Source organism: Hyla sarda, chromosome 3, assembly GCF_029499605.1.
Source record: "Hyla sarda isolate aHylSar1 chromosome 3, aHylSar1.hap1, whole genome shotgun sequence".
In the NCBI taxonomy this organism is placed as follows: Eukaryota; Metazoa; Chordata; class Amphibia; order Anura; family Hylidae; genus Hyla; species Hyla sarda.
Genome location: NC_079191.1, coordinates 98,379,922 through 98,405,797, shown reverse-complemented (window position 1 = coordinate 98,405,797; position 25,876 = coordinate 98,379,922). Strand labels below are relative to the sequence as shown.

General features: G+C 43.2%; 1 protein-coding gene across 1 annotated transcript in view; it reads left to right on the top strand.

Moving 5' to 3' along the window:
- Window positions 1-21,386, top strand: part of EIF2A (eukaryotic translation initiation factor 2A) — a 61,712-nt gene extending 40,326 nt beyond the window's left edge. The window contains exons 10-14 of the mRNA XM_056564758.1: window positions 626-1,197; window positions 4,361-4,471; window positions 5,981-6,097; window positions 17,960-18,025; window positions 21,145-21,386. Of these exons, the coding sequence (XP_056420733.1) occupies window positions 626-1,197; window positions 4,361-4,471; window positions 5,981-6,097; window positions 17,960-18,025; window positions 21,145-21,210 (932 nt within the window). The 3' untranslated portion in view covers window positions 21,211-21,386. The remainder of the gene's footprint in view (window positions 1-625; window positions 1,198-4,360; window positions 4,472-5,980; window positions 6,098-17,959; window positions 18,026-21,144) is intronic.
- The last annotated feature ends 4,490 nt before the right edge of the window (window positions 21,387-25,876 follow it).

Here is a 25,876-nt window from a genome sequence, read left to right as displayed (position 1 = left end):
TAATCACTTTATTTAGATCATTTTTAAAATACAGGGAAATTGAAAATTCTTGAAACATGCAAGGAGCAGCGTAGCTAAACACCCTTAAATCACAAAGTATGTATTACATATCAAAAAAGTGCATGGGGGAGATAAAGGGTCAGTATAAACTGATAACTGTATAACTGCAATAAGGTGCACTGAAGGTCTGGGACAACAGTCCTGATCCTGACCTAGTGGTATGAGACTCTATTATTGTAAAGGCGCATACAGTTATAACATCACAAAATCATAAGTACCATACACCCACCCATGTGGTGCGCTGGCACTGCCTGTCCCACTGTACGTTTCATCTGGCTTGACTTCGTCAAGGGACGTGCTTGACATCTGTAGTATCATGTCTAGAGACTCTGTTATGGCATTAAGGAGTCTGGGCGATATTTGGGTTGTAGCCCTTGCTTGTATACAAGATGTTATACATGTGCCTGATAGTAACCAGTGGTGTGCCTGCAGTAGTTGGGAACGTTTCTCCTTCTTGCTTCAAACACACATTTTAAAGCGATTATAGTTCATGAATGTTCAAATATTTTTAAAAATTGACAATCATTTTTGTAATTCATTTACTTTTTTATTCCCCTTTTTTCAGCAAAAAATGGTCCAATCTATGATGTGGTATGGAACAAAAATGCAACAGAGTTCTGTGCTGTCTATGGTTTCATGCCTGCCAAAGCCACAATCTTTAACCTCAAATGTGATCCAGTATTTGATTTTGGCACCGGCCCTCGGAATGCTGCTTTCTACAGCCCACAAGGACATATTTTGGTTCTGGCTGGTTTTGGTAACTTGAGAGGACAAATGGAAGTGTGGGATATGAAAAATTACAAACTTATTTCAAAACCAACAGCTTCTGATGCCACGTTTTTCTCCTGGTGCCCTAATGACGAGCATATTGTTACTGCCACTTGTTCCCCAAGATTACGAGTTGGAAATGGATATAAGATTTGGCATTACACTGGCTCTATATTATATAAATATGATGTGCCAAACAACACAGAACTGTGGCAGGTGTCCTGGCAACCCTTTGTGGATGGAGTCTTTCCGGCAAAACCAATTCTTTACCAGCCTGTGGCTGGAGAAATCCCAGCTGAGGAGAGCAAACCGGCCCAAGCATACAGGCCTCCTGCCCTTAGGAATAAGCCAGTGACTAGTTATAAACTGGTAAGTATGCAATATCGTAAACCATCACATTTCAAAGTTCACATGAAATTTTGATACATCAAGATTCCCGTCTCCTTTTTATAGTGTTAAGGCACAATGACATACCATTTAGTAGTCAGTGCAGGAGGAAGCTAAATACATCAAACCTATCGGTGGCTTTCTGCTTCCTGTCATATTCTGCAGACTAAACCACTGGACCGCATGTAAGAATTAAAGGGGTTATTCAGGAATAGAAAAACAAAGCTGATTCCAATAAACAGCACCACACCTACTCTAAGGTTGTGTGTGGTATTACAACTTCAGTGGAATTGAGCTGCAATATCACACACAACCTGAGGACAAGTGCTGTGCTATTTTTGGAAGTAATCAGCTCTGTTTTGCTAATCCTCATAACACAGTTAAGGCTATGTTCACACGGCCGTTGTCTCCCGTCCCGCTATTCTCCTGTCAAGTTTACTTAAACGGACCATACTACTAATGGATGTAAACTGATGCCATTTAGTGGCATCCGTTTGCATCAGTTTTTCATCCATTAGTAGTATGGTCTGATTAATAAGCTTGAGGGGAGAATAGCAAGTCTGTGGGTGGCTGGGGAGACTACAGTAGTGCTTGTACTACAACCCTCATCATGGAACAGAGTCTGTTCCATGTTGAGGGTAGTAGTACAGGGACTGAGGGACAGATCGCACAGGGACTCACTTCTAGACCCCATGCGATCATAAGTTATTAACCAGGGGAGCGGGTGGCATGCTCCGCTCCCCTGCGATGTATCAAGTCTTCTACTTTCATTTTCAAATACCCCGCCGGGAGCCCTGAATGGCCGGAACCCGAAGAGCCATTCAGGGCTCCCGGTGGGGTTTTTAAAGTTATTCAGACGGATTTATTATACTTTCCACATATATCGGAGCGGGGGCAAGACATATAGCTATATGTCTGGCCCCCGCAGCGCTTCTATATGGCTTGTACCCCGCTGTGCAATATGGCTTGCCCCGCTTCGATATTTTATATAGCTTGTCCCCCGCTGCGCAACATGACTTGCCCCCGCTGCGCTATATGTGCTAAGAATTGTGATTACATTGAGCTGGCCGGGTGGCATTGTGTTCCCCGGGTCGGTCGGCCAGAAGCATTAAACAATTCTTAGCACATATAGCGCAGCAGTGGACAAGCTATATAAAATATCGAAGCGGGGCAGGCCATATTGCACTGCGGGGAACAAGCTATATGAAATATCGAAGAGGGGACAAGCCATAAAGAAGCGCTGGGTGGGGAGGGGGGGGGATGGCAGACATATAGCTTTATGTCTTTTCCCCCCAGTGCTATATGGCTTGCCGCTGCTGCACTATATGTGGCACTGACTGACTTTATAAACCCCGCCGGGAGCCTTGAATGGCTCTTTGGTTCCGGCCATTCAGCGCTCCTGGCGGGGTATTTGAAAATGAAAGTAGAAGCCACGATACATCGCAGGGGAGCAGAGCATGCCGCCCACTCCCCTGGTTAATAACTTATGATCGCATGGGGTCTCAGAAGGGAGAACCTGTGTGATCTGTCCCTAAGCTCCTGTACTACTACCCTCAACATGGAACAGACCTTGTTCCATGATGGGGGTTGTAGTACAATCACTTATGTAGCCCCAGCCACTGGCAGACTCCCGCAACCAGGGAAACTACTACTCCCATCATGGAAACAAGTCTGTTCGATGATGGGAGTATTAGTAGTCCCGCATCATTGCAGAAGTCTGCTGATTTCACCTTTTCTGAGCATTCTCAGAAATATTAACGGTTAAAAAACGGATTTTAAAAACTGGGTGCAAACGGATGACATTAAAGGCTCATCCGTTTTCCCTAGACTTCAATGTTAATTTTAAAGGACCTGTTTTTAAACCGTTTTTGACGGAGAAAAAAATACTGCATGCAACGGCTTTTCACCGTCAAAAAAACGGAATGGGAAGCAAACAGGTGTTAAAGGACTGTAAAAAAAAATGGGATCAATGGGATTCTTTTACAGTCATTTGCAACCCGTTTGAAAAAGTATCAAACCGATTTGAGAACAGGTATGAATTTACGGCGCAGACAGCAGTGTCAACGAGCCCTAACCCCCTCCACTATCCTAGACCATCAACAGTGGGGAGAGGGAGGAGGAGAGATTCAGAGAGAGGATCCAGCAGCTTGTTGTATTTCATATCATGCCATTGCTGGGCTCACAGGTCACCCTGCTCAGTACTGCTCTAAATTGTCCTCCATGCTGATGCTTCTTAGGGTGTACAACAGTATGAATACAGAGCAGAGCATAATTCCCTCTTCTGTATGTGTGCAGTGTATGAGGACCATCAGGAGGCTAGGTTCCACCCACAAGCAACTTAGAGTGTAGACCCTTCTGCCATGTTTTACTTAGAAAAAGACCATTGATAACTGGAACTACTTACACTCATTTCTATATGTAGTATGTTCTGCTGCAATAATCCATCCATAAATGTATATAACTAGCTGATCAGTGGAGGTCCAACCACTGGGAACCACCAGTCACAAATATGGACACCATTCCATTAACTCTCTATGGGACTTCTGATTATTGCAAGTGCAGCACTCGGCAGTGTTCAAAAGTCCCATCATTCACTTGTGTGAAAGAAAATGTAGCTTGGGGTAAGTTATGGCCCATTTTTATGTGTTTTCTAATATTGTTTAATAGCCTAGTTTAGGCTTTTGTGCATCCACAGGATGTGCCATAAATGTATTGGATGTGGGTTTTAGAGAGAGAGATCACTGGCTACTGGATAAGCAGAGAGGTCTTGGCTCACTTGAATTTTATAGTGTCTACCAGACTTTGAGGATGATTTTGAGGCTAAATAATCCACCACAGATTCAGTCACAAATCTGCAGTTAAATCTGCATGGTGCATGCGATCACCATGGAAAAAGTGGGCAGCGTATGGATGAGATTTCTAAAATCTCCTCCACATGTATTGTTTCTTAGTTTGCTGTGGATTTTACCTGTGTAAATCGGCAGATAAAATCAACAGTTAGCTCATCATGTGTGAGTTTAGCTTAAAGGAGCAGCCACCTCTCTACCCCTACTGGATGGGTCATTAATCAGCCACCTCCGCTTTGAAATAAATAAATTTGTCAAATATATAAAACTTGTTCTTTTTTTTCCTTTGTTCACATCAGCATGAAGATGAGCCCCCACAGAGTACGAAGCCCCAGTCGGCTGACAAGCCAATGTCCAAAACGGCACTAAAGAACCAGAAGAAGAGAGAAGCAAAGAAAGCTGCTAAGCAGGTATTGCAGGCTTGTGTTATTACTGTGGAAACAGGCAGGTGTCTAGACCTATAGAAATAAGACAAGTCACCCACGGAGGATTATGATAACACAGCCACCTCCTTCCTAATGACATTATCCTAGTAGTTAGTTAGCAGATGCTGTTAATTTCATCATTCATACATAAAGTAAGAAATGGGGAAAAAATAATAATAATTGGTATATAAAGTATACTGTCAAAATGAGATGCTAATGTGTATCATTTTATTTTTTATTTTTTTGTTTTATCTCTGTGTAGGTATGAGATTGAAAGATGCTTTTCTTGTTCTTTGAGTGGATAATTTACTTATTTTCCTTACGTTCCATTATGTTAGGAAAGTATGTGCCTTATGTGTAAACTATCAGAAAATACAGTACAACGGTTCTAGAAATTTACTATAAAGTTTGGTGTTTTTTACATAATCCTTCCATATGTGTGTCTAAAGGGCATACTTTGGGCAGATGTCTATGACATAAGAATCTAGGAATACTATACAGTGTACATCCATGTACCTTAAATTTTCTCTCAGAAGTATATACAGTGGTCCCTCAAGTTACAATATTAATTGGTTCCATGACGACCATTGTATGTTAAAACCATTGTATGTTGAGACCAGAACTCTATGGAAACCTGGTAATTGGTTCTGAAGCCACCAAAATGTCATCCAAAATAGGAAAAAGTGAGAATTAAAGAAAAAAAAGTAGATAACTAATACAGATAAAGCAAGATCGTACATATAAAAGTAAGAAACAAACAAAGGAAGATGTCCAGCGCTTGTAGGTGAAAAATATTTGGCAGCTTTTATTGGATCATAAGAACACACGTATACAGAGACAGAGAACGCCGACGCGTTTCGGATCAGAAATCCTTAGTCATGGCTTATGAAAGTAAGAAAGAGCTGCTGTAAATCACTGTCTATGTCGGCGTTTCCCAACCAGGGTGCCTCCAGCTGTTGCAAAACTACAACTCCCAGCATGCCCGGACAGCCTTTGGCAACAGCAACAGTTTTGCAACAGCTGGAGGCACCCTGGTTGGGAAACGGTGGTCTATGTAGAGGACAGGAGCTTCTTCAGGGTCCTGTACAGTAAACAGTGTCCTAAAAAAATGGAGCCGCCCTCACCTGGTGTCCAAATGAGCAGGTAACCCTGGTACAGGTAAAGAGTAGTACAGAACATGTACTACCTCCCTGTACTGTAGGGGGCGCTACCAGACAGCCAGTCAGTGCATGCACTTCAGTATTCCAGGGGTTTTATCAGTAAATGCCCATTCTGATTGGTTGGTTCTTCCAGCGATTGACACGTTTCACAGATCTGGACTGTCTGTACATTGTATGTTGAGTCTGGTTTCAAGTTACAATGGTCCAGAAAAGACCATTGTATGTTGAAACTATTGTATGTTGAGGCCATTGGAAGTTGAGGGATCACTGTACCACCAACCATATGAAAGATGCACTGTGAACTGAGTCTAAGGAAGGCTGCTTTTGTTTCTAGGATGCCAAAGCAGAGGAACCATCTGAACCAGTCTTGCAGGTTAGCCAAAACAATGCCCCAGCCTCTGAAACAACTGGAGACCCCGAGACTGATAAAAAGATTAAGAACGTGAAAAAGGTGAGTGCCAAATGCCAATGATACTTTAGGGATGTTTTTTTTTAGAAGCACAGGTCTGACATCTCAATTTCCATCAATCTGTGTCATGTTCAGTTTGACCTCCATTATTGTTCACAAAAAAATATTTATTAAAGGGGAGGTTTGGCGACTTCTTTTAAAAAACTGGTCAGGGATGGGCTGATAAAAATAAAATAAAAATTATGACACCTGTGTTGACTTGACGTCACACGCCTGCTCATTAAGTCAGCATCTGCAGCGATGTCCAACAGGGGATTGGCTGAGCTGGTGTGTGACATTGTGTCCCCAAACCTGGAAGTGATGACTCATAAGTGGGTTGGTGTCAATTCACACTATGCTGTTCTGATGCATTTTCTTACTCAAAAGAAGTTTTTGAGAGTAATATTGCCATAATGAGAAAGTGATTTGACCTATGAAGATTTAACGTCTTCAGGCTGCATTATCGGCTATGTTCACACGTTGCAGCTTATTAGCCATACCACAGCTTAAAGGGGTATTCCAGGAAAAAACTTTTTTTTATTTTTTTTTATATATCAACTGGCTCCCGAAAGTTAAACAGATTTGTAAATTACTTCTATAAAAAAATCTTAATCCATCCAATAATTATCAGCTCCTGAAGTTGAGTTCTTTTCTGTCTGGCAACAGTGCTCTCTGCTGACATCTCTGCTTGTCTCGGGAACTGCACAGAGTAGAAGAGGTTTGCTATGGGGATTTGCTTCTACTCTGGACAGTTCCCGAGACAGGTATCATCAGAGAGCACTTAGACAGAAAATAAAAACTCAACTTCAGCAGCTCATAAGTACTGAAAGGATTAAAAAAATTTAATAGAAGTCATTAATAAATCTGTTTAACTTTCTGGAGCCAATTAATATATATATATGTATATGTGTGTGTATATATAAAATGTATGTGTATGTGAAATTTTTCCTGGATAACGGATAACCCCTTAAGGACCCAGCCAATTTTCACTGTAGGACACGGCCATTTTTTGCACATCTGACCACTGTCACTTTAAACATTAATAACTCTGGGATGCTTTTACTTTTCATTCTGATTCCGAGATTGTTTTTTCGTGACATATTCTACTTTATGTTAGTGGTAAAATTTTTGTCGATACTTGCATCATTTCAAATTTGATGAAATAATTGAACGTTTTGCATTTTTCTAACTTTGAAGCTCTCTGCTTGTAAGGAAAAAAATTGTTTATTGATTTGCATTTACAATATGTCTACTTTATGTTTGCATCATAAAGTTGACATGTTTTTACTTTTGTAAGACATCAGAGGGCTTCAAAGTTCAGCAGCAATTTTTCACAAAATTTTCAAAATCTGAATATTTCAGGGACCAGTTCAGTTTTTAAGTGGATTTGAAGGGCCTTCATATTAGAAATACCTCACAAATGACCCCATTATAAAAACTGCACCCCTCAAAGTATTCAAAATGACATTCAGTAAGTGTGTTAACCCTTTAGGTGTTTCACAGGAATAGCAGCAATGTGAAGGAGAAAATTCAAAATCTTCATTTTTTACACTCGCATGTTCTTGTAGACCCAGTTTTTGATTTTTTACAAGCGGTAATAGGAGAAAAAGTCCCCCAAAATTTGTAACCCAATTTCTCTCGAGGAAGGAAATGCCTCATATGTGTATGTCAAGTGTTCGGCGGGCGCAGTAGAGGGCTCAGAAGGGAAGGAGCAACAATGGGATTTTGGAGAGTGAATTTTGCTGAAATGGTTTTTGGGGGGCATGTCGCATTTAGGAAGCGCCTATGGTGCCAGAAGAGCAGAAAAAAAACCACATGGCATACTACTTTGGAAACTACACCCCTCATGGCACGTAACAAGGGGTCCAGTGAGCCTTAACACCCCACAGGTGTTTGACGACTTTTCGTTAAAATCGGATGTGTAAATGAAGAAAACATTTTTTTCACTAAAGTGCAGTTTTTTCCCAAATTTACAATTTTTTTAACTAAGGGTAATGGGAGAAAATGCCCCCCAAAATTTGTAACCCCATCTGTTTGGAGTATGGAAATACCCCATGTTGGGATGTAAAATGCTCTGCGGGCGAACTACAATGCTCAGAAGAGGAGGAGTCACATTTGGCTTTTGGAAAGCAAATTGTGCTGAAATGGTTTTTGGGGGGCATGTGGCATTTAGGAAGCCCCTATGGTGCCACAACAGCAAAAAAAACTACACCCCTCAAGGAACGTAACAAGGGTACAGTGAGCCTTAACACCTCACAGGTGTTTGACGACTTTTTGTTTAAAGTTGTATGTGTAAATGAAAAATAACAACATTTTCACTAAAATGCTGTTTTTTCCCCAAATTTTACATTTTTACAAGGGGTAATAGGAGAAAATGATCCCCAAAATTTGTAACCCCATTTCTTCTGAGTATGGAAATACCCCATGTGTATATGTCAAGTGCTCTGCGGGCGCACTACCATTGAGCGCCATTGAGCTTTTGGGAGAGAGAATTTGTTTGGAATGGAAGTCAGGGGCCATGTGCGTTTACAAAGCCCCCTGTGGTGCCAGAACAGTGGATCCCCACCCCCAACTTGTGACTCCATTTTGGAAACTACACCCCTCACAGAATTTAATAAGGGGTGCAGTGAATATTTACACCCCACTGGCGTTTGACAGATCTTTGGAACAGTGGGCTGTGCAAATGAAAAAGTTAATTTTTCATTTTCACGGACCACTGTTCCAAAAATCTGTCAGACACCTGTGGGGTGTAAATGCTCTCTGTACCCTTTATTGCATTACGTGAGGGGTGTAGTTTCCAAAATGGGGTCACATGTGGGGGTGGTCCATTGTTCTGGCATTATGGGGGCTTTGTAAACACACATGGCCTTCAATTCCGGACAAATTTTCTCTTCAAAATCCCAATAGCGCTCCTTCTCTTCTGAGCAATGTAGTTCGCCCGCAGAGCACTTTACATCCACATATGGGGTATGGTCTTACTCAGAAGAAATGGGGTTACACATTTTGGAGGGCTTTTTTCCTATTTTCCCTTGTGAAAATAAAAAATTTAGGGTAACACCAGCATTTTAGCGAAAATTTGTGTGGGGTTTTAAGGCTCACTATACCCCCTTGTTACATTTATTTTTTTGCGCTTGTCAGTACCGCTGTAAAATCAGCCATCCCTGTGCAAATCACCAATTTAGGCCTCAAATGTACATAGTGCGCTCTCACTCCTGAGCCATGTTGTGCACCCGCAGAGCATTTTACGCCCACATATGGGGTATTTCTGTACTGCGTTACAAATTTTGGGGGTCTTTTTTTCCTTTTACCGCTTGTGAAAATAAAAAGTATTGGGCAACACCAGCATGTTAGTGTAAAAAAATTACAATTTTTACACTAACAGGCTGGTGTAGCCCCCAATTTTTCCTTTTCATAAGGGGTAAAAGGAGAAAAAGCCCCCCAAAATTTGTACTGCAATTTCTCCCTAGAACGGAAATATCTCATATATGACCCTAAACTGTTTCCTTGAAATACGACAAGGCTCCGAAGTGAGAGAGCGCCATGCGCATTTGAGGACTAAATTAGGGATTGCATAGTGGTGGACATCTACGCCAGTGATTCCCTAACAGGGTGCCTCCAGCTGTTGCTAAACTCCTAGCATGCCTGGACAGTCAGTGGCTGTCCGGAAATGCTGGGAGTTGTTGTTTTTCAACAGCTGGAGGTAGTGCTGGGCAGTCTACCGGTTCATACCGAATACTGAAATTTTTTTCCTGCACGCTATGAATTTTTCCCATACTGCAATCTGGTTATTTAATATTTGCAGCTCAGGCACAGGAATACAGAGTACAGTACAGCGCAGCGGCTGATAATTATTTGGCAGGGGGGAGAGAAGCAGGGCTCGTGGGTGACATCATAATTTACAAAAATACCGTGATACACATTTTTGGTCATACCGCCCAGCTCTAGCTGGAGGCTCCGCGCAAACATCCAGCTGTTTCAAAACTACAACTCCCAGCATGTACTGACAGACCGTGCATGCTGAGAGTTGTACTTTTGCAACAGCTGGAGGCACACTGGTTGGAAAACCTTGTTAGGTTCTGTTACCTAACTCGGTATTTTCCAACCAGTGTGCCTCCAGCTGTTGCAAAACTACAACTCCCAGCATGTACTGATCGCCGAAGGGCATGCTGGGAGATGTAGTTATGCAACAGCTGGAGGTACGCAACTATAACTCCCAGCATGCCTAGACAGCTGTTTGCTGTTTGGGCATGCTGGAATTTGCAGTTTTGCGACATCTGGAGGGCTACAGTATAGAGACCACTGTACAGTGATCCCCAAACTGTTGCCCTCCAGATGTTGCAAAACTACAAATCCCAGCATGTCCAGACAGCAAACTGCTGTTTGGGCATGCTAGGAGTTGTAGTTTTGCAACATCTGGAGGGCGACAGTTTAGAGACCACTGTATTGTGGTCTCAAACTGTAGCCCTCCATATGTTGCTAGGCAACTCCCCGGCTTCCATAGGATCCAGGGAACCGCATCGCTGTCCTCTTCTGCCTCCGATCACCGCCGCCTGTGGCCGATGGGTAAGTGGACTTCGGCGCTGGTACTCGTCGGTTTCCCCGTTCTGCCCCACCTATTGTGGGTGGGCAGAACGGGGAAACCGAAAGTTAACCCCCCCGCCCTCGGTCTGCTATTGGTTGTCGCTTCTAGACAACCAATAGCAGGGATTTGAGGGGTGGCACACCTGCCACCTCACTCCTATCCCTTCAGGGGGATTGTGGATGTCTTAGACAACCCCAATCCCCCTTATTTTCCGGGTCACCGTAGACCCGTATGAGCCGGAATTGCTGCAAATCACCGGTGTGAATTCACCGGCGATTTGCAGCGATCGCCGACATGGGGAGGTCTGATGACCCCCTGGGCATTTGCACGGGGTGACTGCTGATAGATATCAGCAGTCACCCCGATCCGTTCCCCGCCATGCGGGGACCGGAATTCCCACGGGCGTATAGGTACGACCTGGGTCTTTAAGGGGTTAATTACTGCATGTGGTTTTGCCGTGAATGACCAAAATTGCCGTATTATGCACATTGTGCAAATCCCCATTAAAATACACAATTTTTACTGCAATTTTGTTAAAACCACATGCAGTAATTAGCTGCAATACAGCTAGTTAGCTGCAACATGTGAACACAGCCGTAGCTGTCTTTGCAGTGATTTTTTTTAAATTGTGGTATAGAATCTCCATTTTTGCCATGACCAGCCAAAAATAGCAAGAAACACAATAAGTGAACATAGCCTTAGGGGAGGTGTATACCTACTCAATCGAGTTCAACCTAAACCCTACTGTGTTGATCCAGGGGAAGGTGAAAACCCCCCCATGAGGCTGATGCCAATTGCCCCATGACAGAGGAAAAATTCCTTCCCGACCCCAATATGGCGATCAGAATAAATCCCTGGATCAACGTTCTTCCTACATAAATCTAGTATCCATAACCTGTAATGTTATTACTCTCTAGAAAAATATCCAATCCAGGCCCCCCTTGAACTTGTTGTTTATTGAGTCAGACATCACAACATCTTGTGGGTGAGAGTGCCATAGTCTTCCTGCTAACATAGTAACCTAGTAACATACTTCATAAGGTTGAAAAAAGACCAGAATCCATCAAGTTCAATCTATAACCCTGATGAGTCCCTACTGAGTTAATCCAGAGGAAGCAAAAAACCCTGATACTAGAGGTAAAAATTCCTTCCCGACTCCAAATATGGCATCAGAATAAATCCCTGGATCAACGTTCTGTCCCTATAAATCTAGTATACATAACCAGCAATGTTATTATTCTCCCAAAATGCATCCAGACCCCTTTTGAACTCTCTTACAGAGTTCCCCATGACCACCTCCTCAGGCAGAGAATTCCACAGGCTCACTGCTCTTATAGTAAAGAACCCCCGTCTGTGCTGGTGTAGAAACCTTCTTTACTCTAGACGTAGAGGATGCCCCCTTGTTATAGATACAGTCCTGGGTATAAAAATATCATGGGAGAGATCTCTGTACGGCCCCCTGATATATTTATACATAGTTATTAGGTCTCCCCTAAGCCTTCTTTTTTCTAAACTAAATAACCCTAATTCTGATAATCTGTCTGGGTACTGTAGTCCTCCCATTCCCCGTATTACCCTGGTTGCCCATCTTTGAACCCTCTCAAGCTCCACTATATCTTTCTTATACACTGGTGCACAGTACTGTACACAGTATTCTATGTGTGGTCTGACTAGTGATTTGTACAGCGGTAGAATTATTTCCTTGTCGTGGGCATCTATGCCCCTATTGATGCACCCCAAGATTTTATTTGCCTTGGCAGCAGCTGCCCGACACTGGTCACTACAGCTAAATTTACTATTAAAGGGGTACTCCGGTGCTAAGACATCTTATCCCCTATCCAAAGGATAGGGAATAAGATGCCTGATAGCTGAGGTCCCGCCGCTGGGGACCCACGTGATTTTGCACGCAGCACCCCGTTAGAATCAGTCCCCGGAGCACGTTCGCTCCAGGTCTGATTACTGCCGATCACGGGGACCGGAGCATTGTGATGTCACGGCCCCGCCCCCATGTGACAACATACTCCGCCCCCTCAATGCAAGCCTATGTGAGGGGGCGTGGCAGCTGTCCCGCCCCCTCACATAGGCTTGCATTTAAGGTGTCCATCTATTTGCACATTAGTTACTCTATCAGGTATGTTGGTTAATATTAAGTCTAGTAGTGCGCCCCCTCTGGTCGGGCTCTGCACCATTTGGGACAGATAATTGTATTTAGTTATAGTCAGAAACCTGTTTCCTTTATGAGATTCACAGGTCTCAGTCTCCCAGTTTATATCAGGATAGTTAAAGTCCCCAATTATTATCACCTCATTCTGATTTGTTGCCTTGTTTATTTTCCTCAGTAATTGATCTTCTGCCTCTTCCGTTATATTTGGTGGCTTATAGCAAACCCCTATCAGAATTTTTTTTAATCTCCATATATTTCTACCCATATTGACTCCACATTATCGTTTCCCTCTGGTATATCCTCCCGTAGTGCGGCCTTCAGACTGGACTTTACATAAAAGCAAACCCCTCCCCCTTTCCGTTTTGTCCGATCCTTCCTGAATAGACTATAACCCTGTATGTTGACCGTCCAGTCACAGCTATCGTCCAACCAAGTCTCTGTTGTACCCACTATGTCATAATCCTCCTCAGACATCAACCACTCCAGTTCGTCAGTTTTATTGGACAGACTTCTGGCATTAGTCAACATGCAATTCAATGGTGTATGTTTTTTTCTTCCTATGAAGCCTATCCCTATTAACTATTCTATCCCCTCCCTCCGCGCCACCCCCAGGTACATTATTAAGTCCCCCTTCTCTATCTACACTATCTTCCCCCTCTATGTTGTAGGTTCCCTCCCCCCCAGTCCCTAGTTTAAACACTCCTCCACCCTTCTAGCCATCTTCTCCCCAAGCACAGCTGCACCCTCCCCATTGAGGTGCAGCCCGTCCCTACGGTAGAGCCGGTAACCGACAGCGAAGTCAGCCCAGTTCTCCATGAACCCAAACCCCTCCTTCCTACACCAGCTTCTGGGCCACTTGTTTACCTTCCTAATCGCCCGCTGCCTCTCTGCTGTGGCTTGTGGTACAGGTAATATTTCAGAAAATATTACCTTGGAGGTCCTTGCTTTAAGCTTGCGGCCTAAGTCCCTGAAATCATTTTTAAATACAATCCACCTACCTTTACTTTGTCATTGGTGCCAATGTGTACCATGACTGCTGGGTCCTCTCCTGCCCCACCCAGCAACCTGTCAACCCGATCCGCGATGTGCTGAACTCGAGTGCCAGGAAGACAACACACTGTTCAGCGATCCCGGTCTTTGTGACAGATCGCCCTGTCTGTCCCCCTAATAATAGAGTCCCCCACTACCAGTACCTGTCTGGCCTGCCCTGTACTCCTCCCTCCCTCCTGGAGCAGACACCCCCCTGGCGGTCAGAGGCAGTATCTTGCTGCAGTACTGCTAGCTCTGAAATGGCATCCCCCTCATCTGCCAACCAGGCAAACTTGTTGGGGTGTGCAAGATCAGGACTAGCCTCCCTGACACTTTTCCCTCTACCTCGTTTTCTAACTGTAACCCAGCTAACTGCCTGACTGTCCTGCACCTCCATCCCACTATCCTCCCCCACCTCTACCCCAGAGAGTACTTGCTCAGTGAGCAGGAGACTCCACTCCAAGTTGTAAATGTGTCTCAGTGTTGCCAGTTGCTCCTCTAGATGCAGGATCTGGGCTTCCAAATGAACAACTCGCACAACAATATGCACCCTCAAACTGCTGTTCAAGGATTGCATACATTGGACAGGATGTACACCGGACTGCATTTTCCAACATGGAGGCCATACTAGTTGGGGATTTCACAGATGAACAGCCAAAAACAGACAGTAAATATTACAATTTAATTCTCTGTAGACCTTGTGAGTTAAAGTCTCTACAGTGTAAGCAAAGTAACACTCACAGCGATCTCAAACTCCTGCTTTCAAACTCTCAGATTTTCTAACTCTCTTATAAATTCCTCTCTTTCCAAAGCCCGCTCAGACAGAGACCAAAACTAAGATGTAAGCACATGTGTGTGACTAATCTAACCCTCCACCTAGAGGTAGAATGGAGAAAAAAAGGTGAAAAGGCTATTTAAAATTCTAGCAGTGGTCCCTCTATGTGCAACTTTAAGTACTCACACAATTCACACCAGCTTCACAATTCACTCCTCTCAGCTGATATCTCTCAGATTTTCTAACTCTTACAAATTCCTCTCTTTCCAAAGCCCAATCAGACAATTTATAGTAAAAAATCTCTGTCTGTAATGATGGTGAAACCTTCTTTCCTCTAGACTTATAGGATGCCCCCTTTGTCATGGTTACCGGCCTAGATATAAAAAGTTCACTAGAAAGATCTCTATACTGTCCATTCATATATTTGTACATTGTGATCAGATCGACCCCTAAGACTTTTTTTCTCCCAAAAAAAATAACCCTAAGCTTAATAACCTGTCTTTGTACTGTAATCCTCCCATACCATGGGATACCAAAGGGGTATTCCAGGATTTTTATTTGACTATGCTACAGGGGCTGTAAAGTTAGTGTAGGTCATAATATAGTGTCTGTACCTGTGTGTGTGACTGTTTTCTCACAATTCTTCTGTGTTTTTCACCCCAATATTTATTTTTACCAACATACAAAAGGATTGTTGTCTCAGATTTTTCCCAGGTTGCAATGCGGCCGAGACCTGACTCACTAGTCGGCTGATGACAGGGAGCCTGTCTGCTTCAATGGGTGGAGCGATGGCTTGCTGGGAGAGAGATCAATCTGCAACTAATGCAACAGCTGTAGGCACCCGGATTGCAAACCACAGGTCTTCTGAATGGATGCAGCTCATTTATGTTTCAATGGGTGGGGTGGCTGATGTGTGGGAGGGAGGAAAATGGAATTATGGGATTTGTAGTCAAAAAAAGAAAAGTCAAACAGGAAATACCAGTTCACAAAAAGCTAGCCACAGTGTTATGATAATCTCACAACATAGCCATTTAGCCCCAAGACAAGTGCAGATCTTCCTAAGCATGTCCATTACTGCCTGCCAGGTACGTACTAAAATCACCTTATGGTGGATAACCCCTTTATCTTTGTCGCCCTCCTCTGTACCCTCTCCAGTTGAGCCATGTCCTTCTTATATACAGGTGCCCAGAATTGGACACAATACTCCATATGTGGAATTGGACACAATACTGGTACTGTCAACCAGTACCCACATGTCTTTTTTGGTAGAAGTTTGACATTGTGTCTTATTATTTAGCACATAACTGTACATTTTGTTTTTATGGCCCAAGTGCATACTCTTACATTTATCCACATTAAACATCATTTGCCATGTCTGTGCCGTGACCGTGAAGAAGCATGCTTTTCATGTGCTTTACTATATGGCACGCAACGCACAATTAGGAGCAGCAATATTTATACTTTCCATAGTGTTGTGTTCTGCTGTTACAGGGAACCCATGGGTAACCCAGCCTCTCACTGATAAGGGGTTAAGTAAATATGTTTTTTGCAGGACTAGAGACCCTTGTATAAGTGAAGGGAATGGAGGGTCAATAGTTCAAGACTGAAGCTGTAAACCATTGGAAAAAGGATATAAAAACTTGCAAGCTCGATTGTTAGGGGTACTCTGCCCCTAGACATCTTATCCCCTATCCAAAGGATAGGGGATAAGATGTCAGATCGCTGGGGTCCCGCTGCTGGGGACCCCTGGAATCGCCGCTGCCCCTAGACATCTTATCTCCTATCCAAAAGGATAGGGGATAAGATGTCAGATCGCCGGGGTCCCGCAGCTGCACTTCATAGAGCAAGTTCGCTCTGTGCGTAATGACGGCCGATACAGGGGCCGGAGCATCGTTACGTCATGGCTCCGCCCCTCATGACTTCACGTTCCACCCCCTCAATACAAGTCTATGGGAGGGGGCGTGGCATATACTTGCATTAAGGGGCAGACCGTGATGTCACTAGGGGCGGAGCCATGGCATCACGCTGCTCCGTCCCCTGTATCGCCCGTCATTATGCACAGAGCGAACTTGCTCTATGTAGTGCAGCTGCGGGACCCTGGCGATGTGGCATCTTATCCCCTATCCTTTTGGATAGGAGATAAGATGTCTAGGGGCAGAGTACCCCTTTAAACAGGACTATGGGATTCTACTAGGGAAATCATGTTTTATGATAAATGCCCCTTCCTGGATCCTCCCACTGCCCTATCTTCAGCAGCAGATCAGCACACAAACTGTTCAATACAGTAGACTGTTGGCTTCTCAGCCAGTAGTCCTGTGGTGATGACATGTATGTTGCCTTTCTTTTCTTCAAGGAATGTATAAAATACATTCGCATATTAATACAGAGGAGTCGGAGTCGAAGTACAAAAAACTCTGGAGTCGGAACATTTATCTACCGACTCCACAGCCCTGCTTCCTATTATCTTTCCTCTGATCACTTATGACTATTCTAAACCACATCCACCACCAACCCCCCCCCCCCCCGCCCATGCTCCACCCCCCAGTGTTATTACCTATCCCCAGATCTCTATCTACACTATCTTCCCCCCTATGTTGTAGGTTCCCTCCCCCCCCCCCCCACCCAGTCCCTAGTTTAAACACGCCTCCGCCCTTCTGGCCATCTTCTCCCCGAGCACAGCTGCACCCTCCCCATTGAGGTGCAGCCCATCCCTACGGTAGAGCCGGTATAAAACAGCGAAGTCGGCCCAGTTCTCCATGAACCCAAACCCTTCCTTCCTACACCAGCTTCTGAGCCACTATATTTTCTGTTCCCATAGAGATATCAAATGGAGCTGGGAGGGGTCTGGGAGTTAATAGGAGGGGATCTAGTAGGTAATTAGGTCATCCTATAGTCCACAGGAAGTCACGGTCTGACATCCTGTTGGAAGATTTTCAGTCAGGATGTGATCACATGACCAAATTAGAGCAATAGAACACATGCATGCAACTCCACTGGAATAAAACAAATGGAGCTGTAAGACTAGTGATGGTGAAATGGTGAGGCAAAAACATTTTTTTTTTTTTTTTTTTTTTTAAGATCTAAAAGCTAAGCTGTGATTTGTTATGTGCAAAATCTCTCCAGCTTTATTTTCATCAGATTGATAAATCTGAACCATTGTCTTCATATTTTCTGCATCATTTATGACCTACAACCCAAATCTACAGTGTAATTCTCAGTACACTGTCCGCCCTGTTATTCTTTCGTGTAATGTGCTTTGACTTTGTGTCTTTCTGGGAGTGCTCTGTCAGCCATTAACATAGATATTTTTCACAGAAACTGAAAGCTATTGAACAACTTAAAGAAATACAAGCATCTGGCAAGACCTTGGAAAAGAACCAGGTAAGTCTGTTCTTCTCCAGGCAACAGAGTTTACACCTAGACACAGATTTGTTAATCTGTCTAATACCTCAACTGGCTAGTTTTGCCCATAACAACCAATCACACCTCCGCTTTTGTTTTACCAGAGCTTGGTAAGATATGAAAACTGAGCTGTGATTGGATGTTGTGGGTAAAACGAGACTGTTTTGGTTTCAGGCAGATTGATCATTCTGGGCTATGTCTTAGGGTCCTTAGGTAGGGATCAACACTTGTTTAGGGTGCATGCACACCACATTTTTGCTATACAGTTCCCGTATACAGATTCAAGTTATAAAGCGTATAGAAAACCGTATGCATTGACTTAACATTGTAAACCGTATGTCAAACGCATCATCCGGTTTAGTCCGTTTTGCGTCTTATACGGTTTTGTCCAGTTTTTTACCCATACCCAAAACCGTAGTCTACCAGGTTTTTGGTCCGGGTGAAAAACTGTATTAAACCGTATACGTTTTTTTTCTTTCTTAACATGCAAGTCAATGGGAACCGTACAGAACCGTATGTGTATACAGTTCCATCCGGTTTTTGACTTTGCACTGTTTTTTTTTTACTTGGAATTTCAATCAAACAATTGAAACTTTATTCAAAATGGAATGAAAAGTTTAAAACGTATACGATGCAACTGGACATCATTTTTCAAACCGTATACGGTTTTCAACCGTATGGGTTAACATTTGTTCACACGTTTTGATACAGTTTAGTGGGGTTTTGAGGAATCCGTTTTTCATCAAAAACCTGATACAGGAACTGTATTGCAAAAACGTGGTGTGCACGCACCCTTACAGAGGCCCATGTTTGACCAACACACAAACGGGCAGCCACACAAACAACTGCTGGATCATTCATGCGCCCTTTGTTTCAATCGTATGTTAGTCACAAATCCCCTATTACACAGGGAGATGTGCAGCCGACAAACAATGATTTTGTAGCAATCAGCTAACGAGTGGGAATTTGCTTGTTTGCCAGCTGATCACTGGCCATATTACACAGGGCCTATAATTCCCTGTGTAATAGGACCCTTAGACCAGCGTTTCCCAACCAGGGTTCCTCCAGCTGTTGCAAAAGCTGTCCGGGCATGTTGTAGTTTTGCAACACCTGGAGGCAGCCTGGTTGGGAAACTCTGCCTTAGGCTGCATTCACATCTCATTTTTGCAATATGGTTCCCGTATCCGGTTTCAGTGAAAAAAAACGTATGGAACAGATTGCAAACCGTATGTATAGACATTTCATAGAAAACCGTATACCAACCGTAGCATGTGGTTGTGTACGTTTTGCATCATTTACGGTTTTATCCATTTTTTTCCCCATCTCCAAAACTGTAGTCTACTACGGTTTTATGTCCAGGTGAAAAACCGGATACAACCGTATACGGTGGTCTATGGGAACCGTTCTGAACCGTTTGTGCGTACGATTCCATCCGGTTTGCACAATACGGTTTTGCAGTTTGCACATGCATGCCGAAAGTTCTTCCCACAAATAGAACAATAAGAACTTTATTTAATTAAGGACAAACCTAAAACCGTATCTTTCAAAAAACGTATTAAACCGTATGCAACCGGACATCAGTTTTCAAACCATATACAGTTAAAAACCGTAGAGAGGTCTATACGGTTGTATATGGTTCGGTCCGGTTTTGAGACATACTTTTTTTTTTACAAAAAAACTGAAATGGGAACTAGGGCTGAGTGGTATACCGAATACCGAAATTTTTGTGCTGCACGATATGAATTTTCCCCATACCGGTTTGGCCCCTCCCCCTCGGGAATGAATGAGTTATCAACCCAGTGCTGCTCGGTCCCCATATCGGGGAGCTAATCATGTGTGTCCCGCCAGCGCTGTTCTGCTCCCTCCCCCCTAATTATCAGCCCAGTGCTGTGCTGTCCCCATCGGGGTAAATACTCACATATCACCCGCAAGCGCTGCACTCCTCGTCCTCCTGTTTGTTGCGGGCCGCTGACACTCTATAGCTGTATCCCTATGCCCGGGCTGTAAAAGATAAACAAAATAAACTTAAACTCACCTTCCCCGTTGGTCCGGACCAGCTTCCTGGGGCCAAGTGTCAGCGCCGGCGGCCCGCAACAAACAGGAGTACGAGGAGGGCAGCGCTTACGGGTGATATGTGAGTATTTACCCCGATGGGAGCAAAAATACATGATTCTCATATTTGGTCATACCGCCCAGCTCTAACACGAACCGTATTGCAAAAACGAGATGTGAATGCAGCCTTAGACAGACATATTCTTTAGTAGCACACTGTTCAGTTGCTTGTTAGGTTTCTGTACTGTTACAGTTGATTTTGTATTATGCTGTGCTTATTCTTTTGAGTCAGACACAACTGATGGCATTTTTGTGCCGGAAGACATTTTTCTGTCTGGTGTAGGGAGAGGCAGGTGATCAGTTCTAGTATTGGGTTCCCACTAGCACAGTGATCTTCAACCTGCGGACCTCCAGATGTTGCAAAACTACAACTCCCAGCATGCCCGGACAGCCGTTGGCTGTCCGGGCATGCCGGGAGTTGTAGTTTTGCAACATCTGGAGGTTTGCAGGTTGAAGACTAGAGATGAGCGAACTTACAGTAAATTCGATTCGTCACGAACTGCTCGGCTCGGCAGTTGATGACTTATCCTGCATAAATTAGTTCAGCTTTCAGGTGCTACTGTGGATACAGTCCTAGGAGAGAGTCCACCTGCCCACCGGAGCACCTGAAAGCTGAACTAATTTATGCAGGATAAGTCATCGACTGCCGAGCCGAGAAGTTCTTGACGAATCAAATTTACTGTAAGTTCGCTCATCTCTATTGAAGACCACTGTACTATCATTTTCTTCATTCTACTACACCAGAATGAAAGAAAACCAGTTTGCTGTACATGTGTGAAGGGGACCTCCAAAGGCATTTGATTCCTCTCCTCATTTTATATGGTTCTTGCCATTCTAGCGATACATTTACTGTGCTAAGGGTGGATATTGTATTGATGGCCCTGTTTGCTTTAGCACACCACTATTATTTTATTGATTTCACAGACAGGGCCTGATAGTTCAGATATTGATCTGACTTTTATCTAATCGTATGCTCTCCTGCACAGATTGAGAAGATCCAGAAGGAAGATGCTCTTCTGAAGGAACTAGAAGATTTAGAGCTTGGAGTGTGAATAGATATGAAATAACTACAGTTACTGAGAAATATGATGGACATACTAAATCTTGATTTGGAAACAAAAGGATTAATGGACATTTGTTTAAACTTTTATTTTATGTTGGATTTACAATACAGACATGCCAACCACACTGGGAGTGAAGAGTTTTTATTATACTTAAGGAAATGCTTCCAGAATAACCATTCACCCTGTCTAGGGGCTTGAAGCAAATGTGGGCAAAATGACATAATTTAGACAGATTTGTATCCATTACTATCTGTAATAAAGCTCAAGCACCAGGCTGCCAGTTCTTACAAACGTCACGTCCCCTCCCATAGACATGAATTAAGGGGAGTGGTATGACTGCACTAGGGGGCGTGGCCGTGACATCACGTCCCCGTCTCTGAGGCAGTGCCTGGCACAGAATGCTGGGGGGCTGCACCGAGATCGAGGAGGTCCCCAGTGGAATACCCCTTTAAATTTAAAACCGGAATACCCCTTTTAAACTTGAAGAAGAAATATAGCCAAAATCTTTAGATCTGTCATAGTTGCACCCTAAATATGACATAAACACAATCATGTTTATGGCACGTGAAGTCACCAAGTGAACTGTGTATATATATTTTTTTTTTAGGAAGAACGGGATCAGATTCAGTCAGAACAATGCATGGAGAAAAGGTGAAAAGGTTTTAGATAGCTTACTTTGGATCTGATCTGGCTCTTGGTGCTAAACCATAGAGATCTCGCACACATTATTGCTACCTAAAAGTGACCTAACTTTTTTTTTTTCGTTGTTGTTCTATCGGTCTGTAAAAATGCATAGTTTCTCCATGCCCAATGAGGGACCTCTAACTCACTAAAGGCTGCTGGAAGGCCACCAAAATGACATGTTCCCATAAAAAGAAGTTTCATGTATTTACATAATATTACATGATCTATACATTAAAAAAAAAAAGCCCACACTAGAGGGAACAAACACACATGGATGTATTTGGTTCCTATTTAATGCCACATCATTTTGATTTCACCTTTACCAGCTAAGACTCCTAATGTTACCTGAACATGTTAAAACTTTGGATTGGAGGGTTGTGGTGTCCCTGCACACATTACTGTTATAGGTTAATTGGCTGAGACAGCGGCTTTCTCCTGCGCTCGAATCTCTGCTCTGTACTTCGGCCGGTGATGTGAATAGAACATCACTCATTCATATTTTCCGCCCAGAGTGGTGATTGGCCGGATGGTTGCAGCCAATCACTGCTCTGAGGGAAATATGAATGAGTGAGTCGCCGCCCGGAGTATAGTGAAGAGATGCGAGCGCAGGAGAAAGCCGCTCCACATCTCTGCAATAGACAGGATGATCGCAGCGGGTGTCAGTAGTGATACCGCTGTGATCTGTTCTTACCTGCAGGTACTACTACTCCCAACATGGAGTGCACTCTGCTCCATGCTGAGAGCTGTAGTACCTGCATTAATAGACAGATCGCAGCGAGTGTACCTTCTGACATCTGCTGCGATCTGTCTATTAATTAAAAAAGGTCTCTCCATCACTTTTTTGGATCGCTAAAGTCCAAAAAAGAGAAAAAAAAAAAAACAAAAACGCCAAAGTTAAAACCCACATATCTTATTTCTTGGCGTTTTTTCACTCCCATAGACTTCTATGGGAGAAAAACGCCACGATTTTGACTAAAAAATCGCCAGTAGCTCAACATGCTGCGATTTTGGAAAACCGCCAAGGAGCTGAAAAACGCCAAAAAAGAGTGAAAAAAACGCCAAAAGGATTTAAAAAAAAACGCCAAACTGAAAAACGGCAAGTGGAATAAGAATTTTGCGATTTCTCATTGATTTACAGCTAACATCTGGCCACAGCGTTTTTTGGCCCAAAAAACGCCATGAGGCAGAATTGGCGTTTAAAAAAAAACTTAGCCTTAGGGTTTCCTCCTAGCATTCTCCCAGCCCTCTGGCAGGGAGCACTTGGTAGGTATTCACATTGGTGTGGATGCACGGCGGCAGTTATTTTTACTGTGATGCTTTGTCTGTGGGGTGGTGTGGCCTGGAGACAGGGGCTTGGTGGGGCTGCCTGGCCACTGGGTCGCTCCCCCTGTGGGCATAGTGTTGCGGTGGTGGTCGCCGCCCGTCGCTACACCAATGTTGTGTTAGGGACCCTAAATAGGTGGCCTTGACGTGGCGAGTGGGCTTGTACTTTTTGATCAAAATGAGTACTAACCTGTTAGTGTTTGAATTTATGCTGAGAAGCAAGTAGAACAAAATACAAATTGTGGCTGTGCGGCTGTGTTTCCTTTTCTCTATTTTTGTTTTACCATTGAAATACACAAATCAAGGATGTTCAAGTGAAACCCAGAAAAACTGATGAATTTCTGGAAAATTTAAATTGGAAAAACTTTTTTCTTTTCGGAAAATGCTAAATTATTTTAATGCTAGGTGTTGGTCTCACCAGTTTACAGAAAGAAGAAAAAGAAAAACCAATGAACTAGTCAACCAGGCCATTAAATAAAATAGGCAAACATTGTCTGTGATTGGTGGAAAACAGTCATGGGAATCAGAACGGTAAATGTTCCTTAACCCCTTAAGGACCAAGCCCATTTTCACCTTAAGGACCAGAGTGTTTTTTTGCATATCTTACCACTGTCACTTTAAGCATTAATAACTCTGGGATGCTTTTACTTTTCATTCCGATTGTGAGATAGTTTTTTCGTGACATATTCTACTATGTTAGTGGTTAATTTTTGTCGATCCATGCATAATTTCTTGGTGGAAAATTCCAAAATTTGATGAAAAAAATAGAAAATTTAGCATTTTTCTAACTTTGAGGCTCTCTGCTTGTGAGGAAAATAGACTTTCCAAATAAATTATATATTGATTCACATATACAATATGTCTACTTTATGTTTGCATCATAAAGTTGACATGTTTTTACTTTTGGAAGACATCAGAGGGCTTCAAAGTTCAGCAGCAATTTTCAAATTTTTCGCCGAATTTTCAAAATCGGAATTTTTCAGGGACCAGTTCAGTTTTGAAGTGGATTTGAAGGGCCTTCATATTAGAAATACCCCACAAATTACCCCATTTAAAAAACTGCACCCCTCAAAGTATTCAAAATGACATTCAGTAAGTGTGTTAACCCTTTAGGTGTTTCACAGGAATAGCAGCAAAGTGAAGGAGAAAATTCAAAATAGGAATTTTTTACACTCGCATGTTCTTGTAGACCCAGTTTTTTAATTTTTACAAGGGGTAATAGGAAAAAAAAAAGCCCCCCCAAAATTTGTAACCCAATTTCACTCGAGTAAGGAAATACCTGATGTGTATGTCAAGTGTTCGGCGGGTGCAGTAGAGGGCTCAGAAGGGAAGGAGCGACAGTGGGATTTTGGAGAGTGAATTTTGCTGAAATGGTTTTTGGGGGGCATGTCACATTTAGGAAGCCCCTATGGTGCCAGAATAGAGGGGGGAAAAAACACATGGCATACCATTTTGGAAACTACACCCCTCAAGGCATGTAACAAGGGGTCCAGTGAGCCTTAACACCCCACAGGTGTTTGACGACTTTTCATTAAAGTCGGATGTGTAAATGAAAAAAAAAACATTTTTCACTAAAGTGCCTCTTTTTCCCCAAAATTTACCATTTTTACAAAGGGTAATGGGAGAAAATGCCCCCCAAAATTTTAACCCCATATCTTCTGAGTATGGAAATACCCCATGTTAGTACGTAAAATGCTCTGCGGGCGAACTACAATGCTCAGAAGAGAAGGAGTCACATTTGGCTTTTGGAAAGCAAATTTTGCTGAAATGGTTTTTAGGGGGCATGTCTCATTTAGGAAGCCCCTATGGTGCCAGAACAGCAAAACAAAAACATATGGCATACTATTTTGGAAACTAAACACCTCAAGGAACGTAACAAGGGGCCCAGTGAGCCTTAACACCCCACAGATGTTTGACGACTTTTTGTTAAGGTTGGATGTGTAAATGAAGAGAAAAAATTTTTCACTAAAATTGCATTTTTCCCCCAAATTTTACATTTTTACAAGGGGTAATAGGAGAAAATTACCCCCAAAATGTGTAACCCTATTTCTTCTGAGTATGGAAATACCCCATGTGTGGATGTAAAGTGCTCTGCGGGTGCACTACAATGCTCAGAAGAGGATGAGTGCCATTGAGCTTTTGGAGAGAGAATTTGTTTGGAATGGAAGTCAGGGGCCATGTGTGTTTACAAAGCCCCCCACGGTGCCAAAACAGTGGACCCCCCCCCACATGTGTCCCCCATTTTAGAAACTACACCCCTCACAGAATTTAATAAGGGGTGCAGTGAGCATTTGCAGTTTTCATTTTCACAGACCACTGTTCCAAAAATCTGTCAGACACTTGTGGGGTATAAATGCTTACTGTATTGCTGTACCCCTTATTACATTCCGTGAAGGGTGTAGTTTCCAAAATGGGGTCACATGTGGGGGGGGGGGTACATTGTTCTGGCACTATGGGGGCTTTGTAAACACGTGGCCTTCCGGACACATTTTCTCTTCAAAATCCCAATGGCGCTCCTTCTCTTCTGAGCATTGTAGTGCGCACACAGAACACTTTACATCCACATATGGGGTATATTCTCAGAAGAAACGGGGTTACACATTTTGGGGGGCTTTTTTCCTATTTTCCCTTGTGAAAATGAAAAATT